Source organism: Tamandua tetradactyla, chromosome 25 (assembly GCF_023851605.1).
Source record: "Tamandua tetradactyla isolate mTamTet1 chromosome 25, mTamTet1.pri, whole genome shotgun sequence".
NCBI lineage: Eukaryota > Metazoa > Chordata > Mammalia > Pilosa > Myrmecophagidae > Tamandua > Tamandua tetradactyla.
In genome coordinates, this window is record NC_135351.1 from 1550302 (window position 1) to 1561904 (window position 11603).

General features: G+C 46.7%; 1 protein-coding gene across 4 annotated transcripts in view; it reads left to right on the plus strand.

Moving 5' to 3' along the window:
- The window catches only part of DUSP22 (dual specificity phosphatase 22), a 65226-nt gene extending 54762 nt beyond the window's left edge, over positions 1-10464 (plus strand). The window contains exons 7-8 of one of the 4 annotated variants that reach the window (XM_077143527.1): positions 173-245; positions 2007-10464. In XM_077143527.1, coding sequence (XP_076999642.1) covers positions 173-245; positions 2007-2053 — 120 coding nt within the window. In that variant the 3' untranslated portion in view covers positions 2054-10464. Of the gene's footprint in view, positions 1-172 lie in introns of all 4 variants that reach the window. The other 3 variants (XM_077143526.1, XM_077143523.1, XM_077143524.1) reach the window with 3 other exon arrangements.
- Positions 10465-11603: the final 1139 nt, after the last annotated feature.

Below are 11603 nucleotides of genomic sequence, written 5' to 3' on the forward strand. Positions count from 1 at the left end.
TCTCTCTTACTAGGCACTGCCAGATCACTGCAAGTTCTGTGATTGTCCAATGCTTGTTCATTTTCCTATTTGCGTTTGGCAGAATCTGTTCCATTTAGTGGTGCACAGAAGCACATGTGAACCAGGTAGGTGTATGTGTTTGGCATTCTTGCTTTGTTTCCAACCTCTCCAGTTTCGGCAGTGGTTGAAGGAAGAATATGGAGAGAGCCCTTTGCAGGATGCAGAAGAAGCCAAAAACATCCTGGGTAAATATAAAGAGCAAGGGCATGCGGAGCCCCCGCCAGGTACCAGGCGGTGGGGTGGGTTTTCAACCCTCCCTCCCTTGGCCTATAGGAACTATACGACAGAGACCTAATGGGAAGGGGATGGCTCCTTACTCTCTCATCTGCTTGTACTCGGTGCATTCCTTTGTGTGTACAGTGGTGGTTGGGTGCCTCTGCAACCCCTGGGATGGGGAGACTCCTGGGGTAGGGAGACCTGGGCCAGTGTGGGCAGGACCCCAGTCTTTGGTGGAGGAACTCTCAAGGCTCCCCTCCATGGCTGCACCCAGCCCTGCATCCTCTAAGCTTGCCGCTGCCCAAGGAGCTGCACGTAGCCCCACCTGCCCTGCCTGCCTGTGTGGCATGTGACTATCAGTGCTGCCAGGACATTCACAAGACCCCCACCACCAGGACGAGCATCATCATCCTCCCACATGGAAGGCATTCAAGTCCTACTCTGAGCACACCGCTCAAAAAGGAGCTGCCTGTGCATGTGAGCAGGCACACAGGAGAACTCGGGGATGAGTCCTGAGAGGAGGCTACTTCAAAGCCTGGGTCTCAGAGCCCAGGCATCTGTGGGCTGTGCGAGGGCTGGAAAGCAAGGCAGGGCTCCTGAGCATGTTCTGCTGCCCTGGAGAGAAGGGTGCGTTCTGAATGCTGTCTCAGACTCTGTGTAAGTGCAGCCAGGCCCTGTTTTCAGCTCCATCACGTCTCTTCATTTTCTTCTGTGGGCCTGCGTGTCAGCTCCGTGAAGTGGGATACCACTTCAGCCAAAGCTGTTCTGTGCCTGAGAGCCTCTCGTTTTTCTGCTGCCCAGGGTCACTTCTTCCAGCCTCTTGCTGCTCCCACTTTGCAGTAGGTACTTCTCAAGGTTTGCATGCACCTCAGGAATTGGGGAAAAAAAGATTAGGCACTGTAGCAGTTTGTGTTCATAAATGCTTATTAAGCACCTTTGTGTATGCTGTGGATTTGGTATTTGATCTCAGCTACCTCATTAAAATCTTTGCAAAGGTTTTTTTTTTTTTTTTTTTTTTTGTATACCAATGAACTCTGCCTTATTGTTGAAAATGCTCGGTCACAATGGCTTTTGAAGCCCAATGAAAAAGCCTCAATACCATTAAGATGTTTAAAGTTTCTCATTTGGGCTCCAGGAAGGATGCTTTCTGGATGGTGAGCATCCACATTTAGGCGAGCTCAGCAGAATGTGCAGGCATGTTGGAGAGTGCCTGTGGCCTGGACAGCAGGTATCTGCTGCTGGGCCCACCTCTGTGCCCCAGGCCTCCACACCAACACAAGTGTTTAAGCACACAGAGCCTCACGAATGAAAAAATATACTCAACCTCTTCCTCAAAAGATGTTGCAACCCAGTTTCTCTAAGTTCCACCACACAAAGAACCCCTGAATAAGAGCAGTTTCCTGTGCATTGTAGAGGGTGTGCCAAAGGTGAGCTCTTAGGCTGGGGAGAGCAAGGTTACTTGACACTAGCAGAAGCGCAAACCCCAGATACACCCAGTGAAAGGGCAGTGGGGCTCATGGGGCTGTACAGCTCTGATACATACATCTGCCTATGAAGTGCCTTTTCCCCTTAGACCAAAAAAAAAAATGTAAATATGTTAATAGGAAGAGCATTTAGGATATTTGCTTGAATGCTTATATGTGTGTACTTTTAGGAACATCTCAATGTATTCCTATAAGTCTTGAAATGTTGTTTTAATATTTGTTGCCAGCGATATCCTTTCTCCACAGCCACCCCTGGAATTCTGAAATATTTGGCCTTTCTCAGAAGACTGTAATGTACGTGAAGTTTCTGAAATATTGGAAAGCCACAGTGTTTAGGCTGGTGCTGCCCCAAAGAAAAGCAACCTAGAGTTTAAGTATCTACCAGTGATTTGTAAACTGGTTTGCTTTTAATAATAAATTGAATGCATGTAGAATCATGATGCTATACATTGATAACTACGCATACTTTTTTAGCGAGAAAAATATTTTTACCTGACCTCAACTGCCTTGGCTAATTCTTTAACCTTACTTTAATGACTATAATACTATTTTAAGAGCCTAGTCACACCATTTAGTATTAGGGATTGCTTCTCATGCGCAGCTAACCAAGGAGGAATATAATGTCTGGGACTGTACTGCGTGAACTCTGCTCACATGTTCTTAAGTTTCCCAGCTTGGGAAATATCTCTTTGGTGTATGTGTCCTCTATGGTGGAATTTACCAAAAACTACACTTTTTGTTAATAAAGGGCAACTCAACCAAATTTAGCTTTACGTGTCAAGGATTCTTCCTTAACCTAGCGTGAAGGCACTTTCGTTCTTGCCTCTGAGGATTACAAAAAAGGTGGAAGTCATCCCATGCAGTGATGCTAGTTTTCTCATAGAGGCTGTTTTCCTTCCGGTACAGCTGATGCTAGAACTGAATTAATTTCTACATGAGAGAAATATTGATCTCCATTGTGAGGTAAAAGAAGTTAAGATAGTCGATGTTTCATCCTAGCTGCTAAAACATATATTGTACTACAGTGGATTGGCTGAACAAGAATTTATTGGCTCATGATTTCAGAGGCTAGAAGGCTTGCTTCCTCCCTGGGTCGTACGTTCTGGCTGGCAAGCAGTCTTTGGGGTCCTTGGCTTTTCCATCACATGGCAATGTCCTCTCCTTTCTCCTCTTGACTCCTTTCTCCTCTTTCTCCCTTGACTTCCAGTTTCTGGCTGCTCCCGTCACTTCTCTCTGTGTGGCCATCTCTATAGGGCCTCCAGTAATAGAATTAAAACCCATCCTGATTCAGTTGGGCCACACCCTAATTAAAAATAACTTCTTCAAAAAGATAAAAAATATCCTATTTGCAATTTGTTCACACCCACAAGGATGGATTAAAATTAAGAGCATGGCTTTCTGGGGTGCTTAACTCCAAGCCATCACAACAGAATTGCTTTTTGTTTGTTTGTTTTTGTTTGCTTTTGCCTGCATAAAATGGGAATTGAGTTTTTGATACCCTGAATTACTGTGTTTAACGCAGGGGTTTGCAGCCCAGGTACACCATGAATATTTGCTGAAAATTAAATATGTTATTCTGACTCCATATCAAGCATTTAATCTTAAGGAAAAGAAACTGTCTTGAAGAGCTATTTAATACAATTTCCTAAATTTTCCTTATTTGAATCTAGCAAGAGGAGAAAAATTTAACTTCTTTAGGGCAGGTGAACTCAGCAGCTAATATATGCAGGCCCTTTGACTATAGGTGGCAGGCTTGTCATAGGTTCTGGGTTTGTGTTTCTAATGCCTAGAAGCTCTTGACTCAGGTTCCCGGGAAGGGCCTGGAGCCAGGCCATCCATGCTGACAGCTGTCCCTGGTAGGCTGGAGGTGACATGCACAGAACAGTGTCAGAGCAGAAACACCCTCAGTCTTAACAAGGCTTATATACCCAGTATAACACTGATAATCCTGTTGTAGACACTTTTGATTGTTCTCCTAGAGACTAAGATTCCTGTGTCTACCAGGACCTGTCTTTAGGAATGTGCCAGAATCTTGTCTTGTGTGGGAAACTCAGACAACTCTGACTACAGAATCTTAGTACATCCTTAATGTGGCATATAGCGGTGTGAGGCAATAGCATTATACAGGTAATTGAGTTTATTTACAACAATCCCAGTCCAGTAGATTGGTCCGTCTTTTATCTATCTGCATGTCCTTTCTTTTCCACCTTTTCTTTAATGTAGGATAGAATCTAGCACCAACAGTAATAATCACATAATTGCATGGTGCTTTGCTGGTCAGGAAGTACTGTCCTTATGCTTTATAGACCGCTGTAGGAAGTATTATTTCATTCTCTTGAAACTCAAAGAGGATAAGAAAGTCACCTAAAACTGATCATGTTAATGGAGCTATAACCCAAACCTGGATCTTTTAATTCCAAATCATTGGACAAGGTGAGAGGGAGAGGCAGTGGTTTGAGGAAGAAATTCAGGGTTTGGCCAAGCTGCCTCTGTGTTCTGGACATCAGGGGTTTGCAAGGTGAGGGCACAAGAGAGTCAAGACCACCACGGAAAAGTGAGCACAGCTGTGGAAGCCCAGAGCCTCCATCTAGCTACGTTTACCCTTTGGGTCTCTGGAAGATTTGTTTGGGGCATGAGGGGTGGCAGCAAACACCGACATTTCTCTGGAAGCTTGCAGGAGCACTTAGGTTAAGAATTGTGGGAACATGTCTAGATATTAGATGCCAGAGGCTATTTTCTGTTGATAACCAAACTAAGGGTTATGATTGCTCTGTCAATGGAGAGCAGTGAACTCCAGGACCCTTAAGGGACTCAGATCCTAATATAAGGAAGTTTGTGGCCCAGCTTTCTCACACTGTTTTTCCTGCAGTTTTCTATAAAAACAGACCAGATTCAGTCTCTGAGTCATGGCATACAAACAGGAGATGTCACTGGGTCAGGACTCTTGCCTATCCTTCCTCCCTCCTCACTCCTTCATGCATTCATTCACTTAACAAATACATATTCATAAAAGGCAGTGCCATGGGATTAGGCCAGGATCAAAGGTGCATTCTTGTTTCTTAGAAAGACTTACCTTGAAGGTTTGGCTGTTAGCAAAACTGGCAATTATAGAGCTGGGCAATAAGCACTGTTACAGATATTCCCTGGAGCTATGTGTAGGGAATGGGGATGGAGAACCACAACTCTAGTTTAGCCAGGGGTGACCATAAGTCTTTCTGTGTGAGTAGGACAAGCACCAGGGGGGTGGGGAATGGTGGCAAAGTGGGCAAGACAAGGCTATATGTACATGAGCAAGGACCTGGTCAGTCATGTTAATATTTGCAACCACCTACTAATTGTTTGGTAACTACCTGATTTAATTCTCACACCAACTCTTGGAGGGTAGATAACATGCCCCTGGTCTGGTTCCAGAACTGGGTTTTCAACTCTTTACCCTATAAGCAGCATGTTCATGTTTCCATGGGCACTGGAGGACTCACCATGCCCTGCTGAGCCAGCACGGGACTATTCATGTGCACTGGAGGTCCCCTTTGAATGCAGGCTCCCATCAACACAGGCTTACATAGATACACACTGGGGCCAATGAGGGACAGCAGTCACAGCTGCCCAGTTGAAAGAAGCAGGGTCACAGCCGTAGATTGGAGAGAGATTGGGAGGGAATAAACAAGCATTCTTGGTGCTCAGCTGAATGTTGAGGAGCAAAGGCTTAGTGGCCTGCCACCCACTGGAGTCTTGCTTCTAATGCAGTGGTTCTTTTCCATCAGCATCTCCCTGCATCATGATGGCTGTGTGAGCCTATGTAATATTGAGGCTGGCTGATTCCCAGGTCTAGGGCCAATAATGGGGCTCATCTAGAGCCACAAAGGGCTCATCTCTGGCATCCTGGGTGCAAAACAGCTTCACAAGTTAGGCATTCAAGTGTGTCAGGCATCCAGAACTGACCCCCAGTAACCAGACTCACTACAGTTAGTGTGTAATTCGAATTTCCAATTTCTTAATTTAGCTGTGAGGACTTTCCAGAGACTAGTCAGATAATGGCCAGGTTATCTATCTCTGTCATTACCAAGATTTTGGGGACAGACCAAATTAGCCATTAGGCATTGTCCTATGAACCTGGAGCATAAGGGCACAAGGCTTGAGAGATGTGATTTTGACCTGGCGATATCTGGTGGACAGAACAGTGTCACCATGGCGGAGAGAGGATGTATAAGGATGTGTGATGCATGGAGCTCACGTCTCCCTTGGATGCCTGCCTTTCCCAGGTCCTAGGCATACCTTTCTGTTTACAAGTCCTGCCCAAGGAGATCTTTGACTTTAAAGCATGTTTCTCAGAGCACCTTCTTTTCCATGGGACTTCTTGGGACTCAGTGCATTGCTGGTGCCAGTTTTTTCTCATCTCTGTCCCATTTCCTACTTATGGGACTACTTCGTGTTACTCTTGTAAAGAGACAACATACAGATTCTGGTGATTGGTGTGTCTGTGTGTGCTTCATTGTTTTGTTCTTATTTAAAGAAATCCTTAGGCTGCAGGGAGTCATGTTTTGCGGTGTCCAAGTTGTGTGGAGCTCAGTCCCAGTTTGGAGGCAGGTACCTGGGGCACCCACAGAAATGTTGGATAGTAAGTTGCACAACCAGAGCTGGGCGAATCATAAAAATGGGGAACACAGTAAGAATCAAAACCCTGTGATCCCACATTAGATGACTCCTCCCATCCTGACTCTGAGTTATTAATAATTTTATTAAGAATGTGCTTTCAACACGCTGTATTTATATATACACTTAACAAGAAATTGCCAAGGCTTCAGAAGGCACTTCCTCTTCCCTTTCCTTTTTATTACTCAGGGAGAAGAAGAAACTGAGAAAACAAAAACCCCAAACTGCCTTGTTTTTCTCTTGGAGGCTCGAAAATGTCTTTCTATCCCCTTCTCAGGAGATAGCAGGGTCTCCTTGTGCCTTAGGCACCTCAAGAAGCAGTGTAAGTCTTCAGTCAGACACTCTGGCTTTCATCACAGACCTTGAAGGGCAGGGAAATGTGGACGCTTTGCTCTCATGATCCCCCCCCACCCACCCACACACACACACACACACACATTAGAGATTTTGAGTGACTGGAATTATGGGACACAATGTTTTCAGTGGCATTTCTTCCAGTATCAAAGTTAATGTTTTGTTTTGCAGCTTAGACTTAACTACTTTAAATAAACTTGACTAAAGCTCACAACTGCTGAGTTTGTGTTTCTTTCCTTTAGGGGAAAACTTTCCCAGTCCCTGTTTGAACATCTGCAGCTTTAGGTTTTTATATTTATTCTAGATATTTATGCAAACTATTGATTATAAAGAGCTAACAGTTCACAGTTGTAAAATTACATGGTTTCCTGAAGTTTCTAGTTCAGTTATTAGAGTCTGGCTTTTAAAGAGAGTTGTTTAGCAGGTGCAAAGTACTGGGCAACTCAATATTCTACTTGAGTGTGGTGTTGACTGTTTAGAACAGGGCAGAATAAAAGAAGCCTTTTGGATGGACTCATTGCTGTCTTCATCCTATGTATAATATCCTGGTTAAGAAAACCAGCTGGGAGTAGGGGGAAAAGAAACCTTTGATTCTTTGGGTATTAACATTTCCTTAGCACTTCAAGGAGTAATGTAGTTTGGGGCAGATTTTAGAAATGGTACTGAGGACGCTATCCGCCCATCTTCCCAACTTGACTCGAGGAGGGCTATTCAGCTCACAGGTCTTTTGCTTAGTCACTTTGTCCTTAAGAATGCACACTGGTGACAGGTAACAATACTGTGGTTGGCCCCTCTCGCCCTAAGTCGGTTAATCATCTGATTGCCTTATAGACTCCTCTCCGGAAGAAATGGCCAAGCCAGCATAAACTGGAACCATCTTGGCTGGGGAGCAGGTTTGCCTTTTGCTGGCTGGCTCTGGGTTTCCCCATAGTACTGAAGGAACCCTTTTGAAAATAAGAATAAAAAGCCCTCTTCATGTGCATTAGAGAAATGTCACCTTCTGCTTTAAAAAGGGTGTGTCCTTCTCTGTAAGAAACCCAAGCTCCCTCAGAACAGGAGTCTTTGGAGAGGGCTTGTCATGTGCTGAGGTCAGTCAGCTGCTAGGAATATCCTTGGTTTTGTATGAAGCTGCCTGCTATGATGACAGTGGTAAAGGTAAGGAGGCAGGAGAGGAGAGGTGCCATTTGTAAACTGTTGGCAATAGTTTTCTCGCATCTCTAAGAACCAGATGTGTCCATGGGTTGGGTCCAAGAGGCATGACACAGGGACATGCGGAATTCAGCTTCACGTCAGATGCTCCCTGCCCCAAGCAGAGAAGACAGTTCTCAGCTTTGCTGGAGCCTCTTCCAATCATCCTCAACCTGAGCGTCTAGGTGCAGGCCCTGACTGCCAAGGCAGATGAAAGACCAAGGTCCTGAGCCAGTAACAGGCATGCCTGTTGGTTATAGGCCAGGCAGGCCTGGCTGTGCTTGATCCTGGTTCTCTGCAGGATCTTGGGGGAGTCCTCAAAAGGCAGCCCACTCATGTGGGGGAACTTCTTTGGAGGTCAGCACCAAAGGTACTCTTTAGAAGGTATGAACAGTGCCAGAGGGAGCCCACCCAATGTATGGTCCAGGTAGCCAGAGCCAGCTTCACCCATAGCCTTCCTTGGTGATATTTTATGTGTCTGAGGAGGTCCCTCCAATCCCAAAATGCCTCCCATCTAGATGGCAAGACAATTAACCTAATAATAGCCAGCAGTCATGGAGCACTATGTGTGGGACAAGAGCTGGCCTTGAGACTTCACACCCAACCCTGCAAGATAGGTAGGGTGATTATCCTCGTTTTTCAGATGAGGTACCCAAGCTCTGGACAATTCAAGGGGCTTGCCCAGTGTCACCACCACAAAGTGTCTAAGTTGAGATTGGAATCCAGGTAGTATGCTCCTAAAGACCAAGGTGTGCCTAAAATTCCACCATTCCTTTTGAAATGCCTGTACATGGGGTGGGTTAAATTGCTGAACAGTAGCAGATGCATACATTTGTATTAATGTCCTTTCCTGAAGGTGGGTTTCCATTAGATTAGAGGCTTTGTGGAGTGTGAGTCAGGAGATAAAATGAAGAAGCTAGGAGGTGGCACAAAGGCAATTCATTTATCTCTTCTTTCTACTGAAGCCTGCTGGTGGCATACATAACTGATTGGGAGTCTCTAATTTAGCCTTGAGTAGCCAGCAGAGCCCAGGGGCCCCAGGATGCACCGTGATGTCTCCCTTTATGGGAATATTCAGTTACCCCATGGCAGGAAGGCAGCAGGGGGTGGGGAGATGTCGTACCCAGCACACTAAGCAAGTGCTGTTTTGTCCTGTAATACTTCCAACATTATTCAAAATGAGGAGCACTAGGTGTCCGGTAAGGCATCTGTAAGAAGTTCAAGAACACGCTATTCTAATCTGAGAAGATGTCCATCATCAAGGAGAGGTGAGGCAGAGCTGGTTTCCAGGGCCCCAGCAGAAAACAGTTCAACTCAACTCTAATGAACAGACCCTCATCAAGAACAGAATTCAGGGAAGCAACTGTAGATGTTGATGTAGCCAGAGATCAGCAGGGGAAGAAGGGGCAGGGCTGGGAGACAGTTTTCCCAGTATTACCCAGTGAGAGCTGGGACCATGAGGGGTGGACCCACAGAACCTGTAGCCAAGGCTGGTCTGAAAAGCAAAGTAGGGAGGGGCAGGGAGAAGCACCCCTTCTTTTTCCCCCTGTCCTGTTTCCCCTGGCCCTGTCAAAACCCAGTGAGGAAGCCAGCCAGCAGGGAGCTTCTGTGGTGGGGTCCTGGGGGACAGCAACCCAGGCGTGGGGCCAGGCAGTCACCTCCCACACAGGCCGCTCTGCCCACAGTCAGGTGGGGCCAGTGATTCAGTGTTGAGAAGGGAGGAAGTGCTTCTGGCTTCCAAGAAGCATCTGAGTCTCAACCAGCTGATAGATACTAGTAGTGGGTCTGAGTGGAGAATCTGGGTTCTCCTCCATGCTTGGTGCCAAAAGTGTTACATCTAAAGCTTCACTCTGTGACTCACTGCTTTCATCTTTGAAAGTATGCTAGAAGTATGCATGCTGACGTGCCCCTACAGACCTGTGCTTTCCCCAGTTGCCTGTTTGGAGAAATCATGCCCTGCGAGGGAAGGCCATTGGGGGTCAGGGTAGTGTCTGAACCTTTGCTGAACCATGAGGGGAGATTCCCCACCTTTGAAGAGCTGGGAGTGGATACCCCAAGTGCTCTTGACGTGCTGCAGTGTTGTGGTTATTAGGTTCACTTCTTGATCTGTCTCTAGATCCTAGCCTAGTGCACACTGTTGTGAGGGAAAACATTCAGCAGGGCAGCCCCTGAATTCAGAGACTTCTAATCTAATTGGGGAAAGAGGGCAGATATGGTGCAGAGAGCAAGGCCAGTGTGGCTGCCTGGGGGCAGTGAAGTGGGGTCAGAGGAACTTGGAAGAAAGGGTCGAGGGCATTCCAGGTAGAGGGAGGTACCAGAAAAAGTCTGACACCTGAGGTTGGAACCTGCAAGCAGGCTTTTCCATGTTGTGGATCTTTGTGAGATCCAATCAGAGACTGACCAACAGAAGGGGCAGGTGGTCAGTACCCAGGGCCTTTGTCCTGCATGCTAGGCACAGCCATCAGCAGTCTTAGATTTAATTGGGCCCTGGGCAGGAAGGGTTGGAACAGGAAGCTATTGACAGTAGAGGCTGGGGGGGGGGGGGGGGGGGAAGGATCAGGAACCTGGAAAGAACCCCTGTAGGAATGCCCCCAAGGACCTTTGGGAAGAAGATCCTACCAAATTATGGGACATTTGGAGTGCAAACAAGTAAGGGCCATCTGATTGAAATAGCTAAGGCTGTGCTGGTTTGGGTTCTCCAGAATCAGACACAGAGGGAGGTGTGCAAAAGGGTATTGGGAAGGGAGAGGCACCTGTGAAACAAGAAAGGAGGAAGCCAGAGGGGCGGGGGCCCTGGGGCACTCCAGCCAAGCCTGTGGCTCCTTGCCGGGCTTGGCAGGGCACCCAGAGAGCACGGAACCCATGTGCAATGGCTGAGCGCCTCTGCAACTCCCGCGGGTGTTCCACGCCCATTCTCCATACTCTATGTCGCCCACGCCCCACCCTGTGTGACCCTGGAGACTTGCAGAGCTTTCAGGGACTGAAGCGCGCCTGGGGTCCCAAAAGACCCGGGAGCATCGACCCCACTCGCTGTGCTGGTCCAGGATGCAGAGGACGCAAGAGCACGGAGCACATGTCCAGGAACCCAAACCCACTTGCACCAAACTCGGAAACGTGGTCTGCCTTCTGCTTCCACGCAGTGCCGGCCATCCCAGGCCATGCCAGTGATAGATACTCCTCCCGCAGCGTTTTTGTTGCTCTAAGTTTTGTTGGTCTAAACAATTGATGCGTTTGCTGTGGTTTTAATAATCTATACGTGAACTTCAAATTAACACATTTGTATTAGCTTTTTTTTTTTTAATTAGCAACGTATTCTACATGAAAATAGACATATAGAACTCCCAGTTAGACAGTCGGTTAAACACTAGCAGGCTCAGCTGCAGCCATTATTTAGAATAAGTTTCTAAGGTTTGGAATCACGGAGGTTTGTGTCTCACCTCTCCCACCCCCACCCAACACATCCTCCCCACCCCACTACCACCCTGTGGTTTTGTATTTCTGCAATTAAACGGCAGGTTAAAAGTAGCCAGTGGATAGTAGTCAGTTACTTCAATTCCAGCATTCTTTGCAACCCCTCACAATGTTTGTCTTTAAATTTTTTTTTGATTGCAGAGATACTGAATGCTGCTAGAATTGATCCCAAAGGAA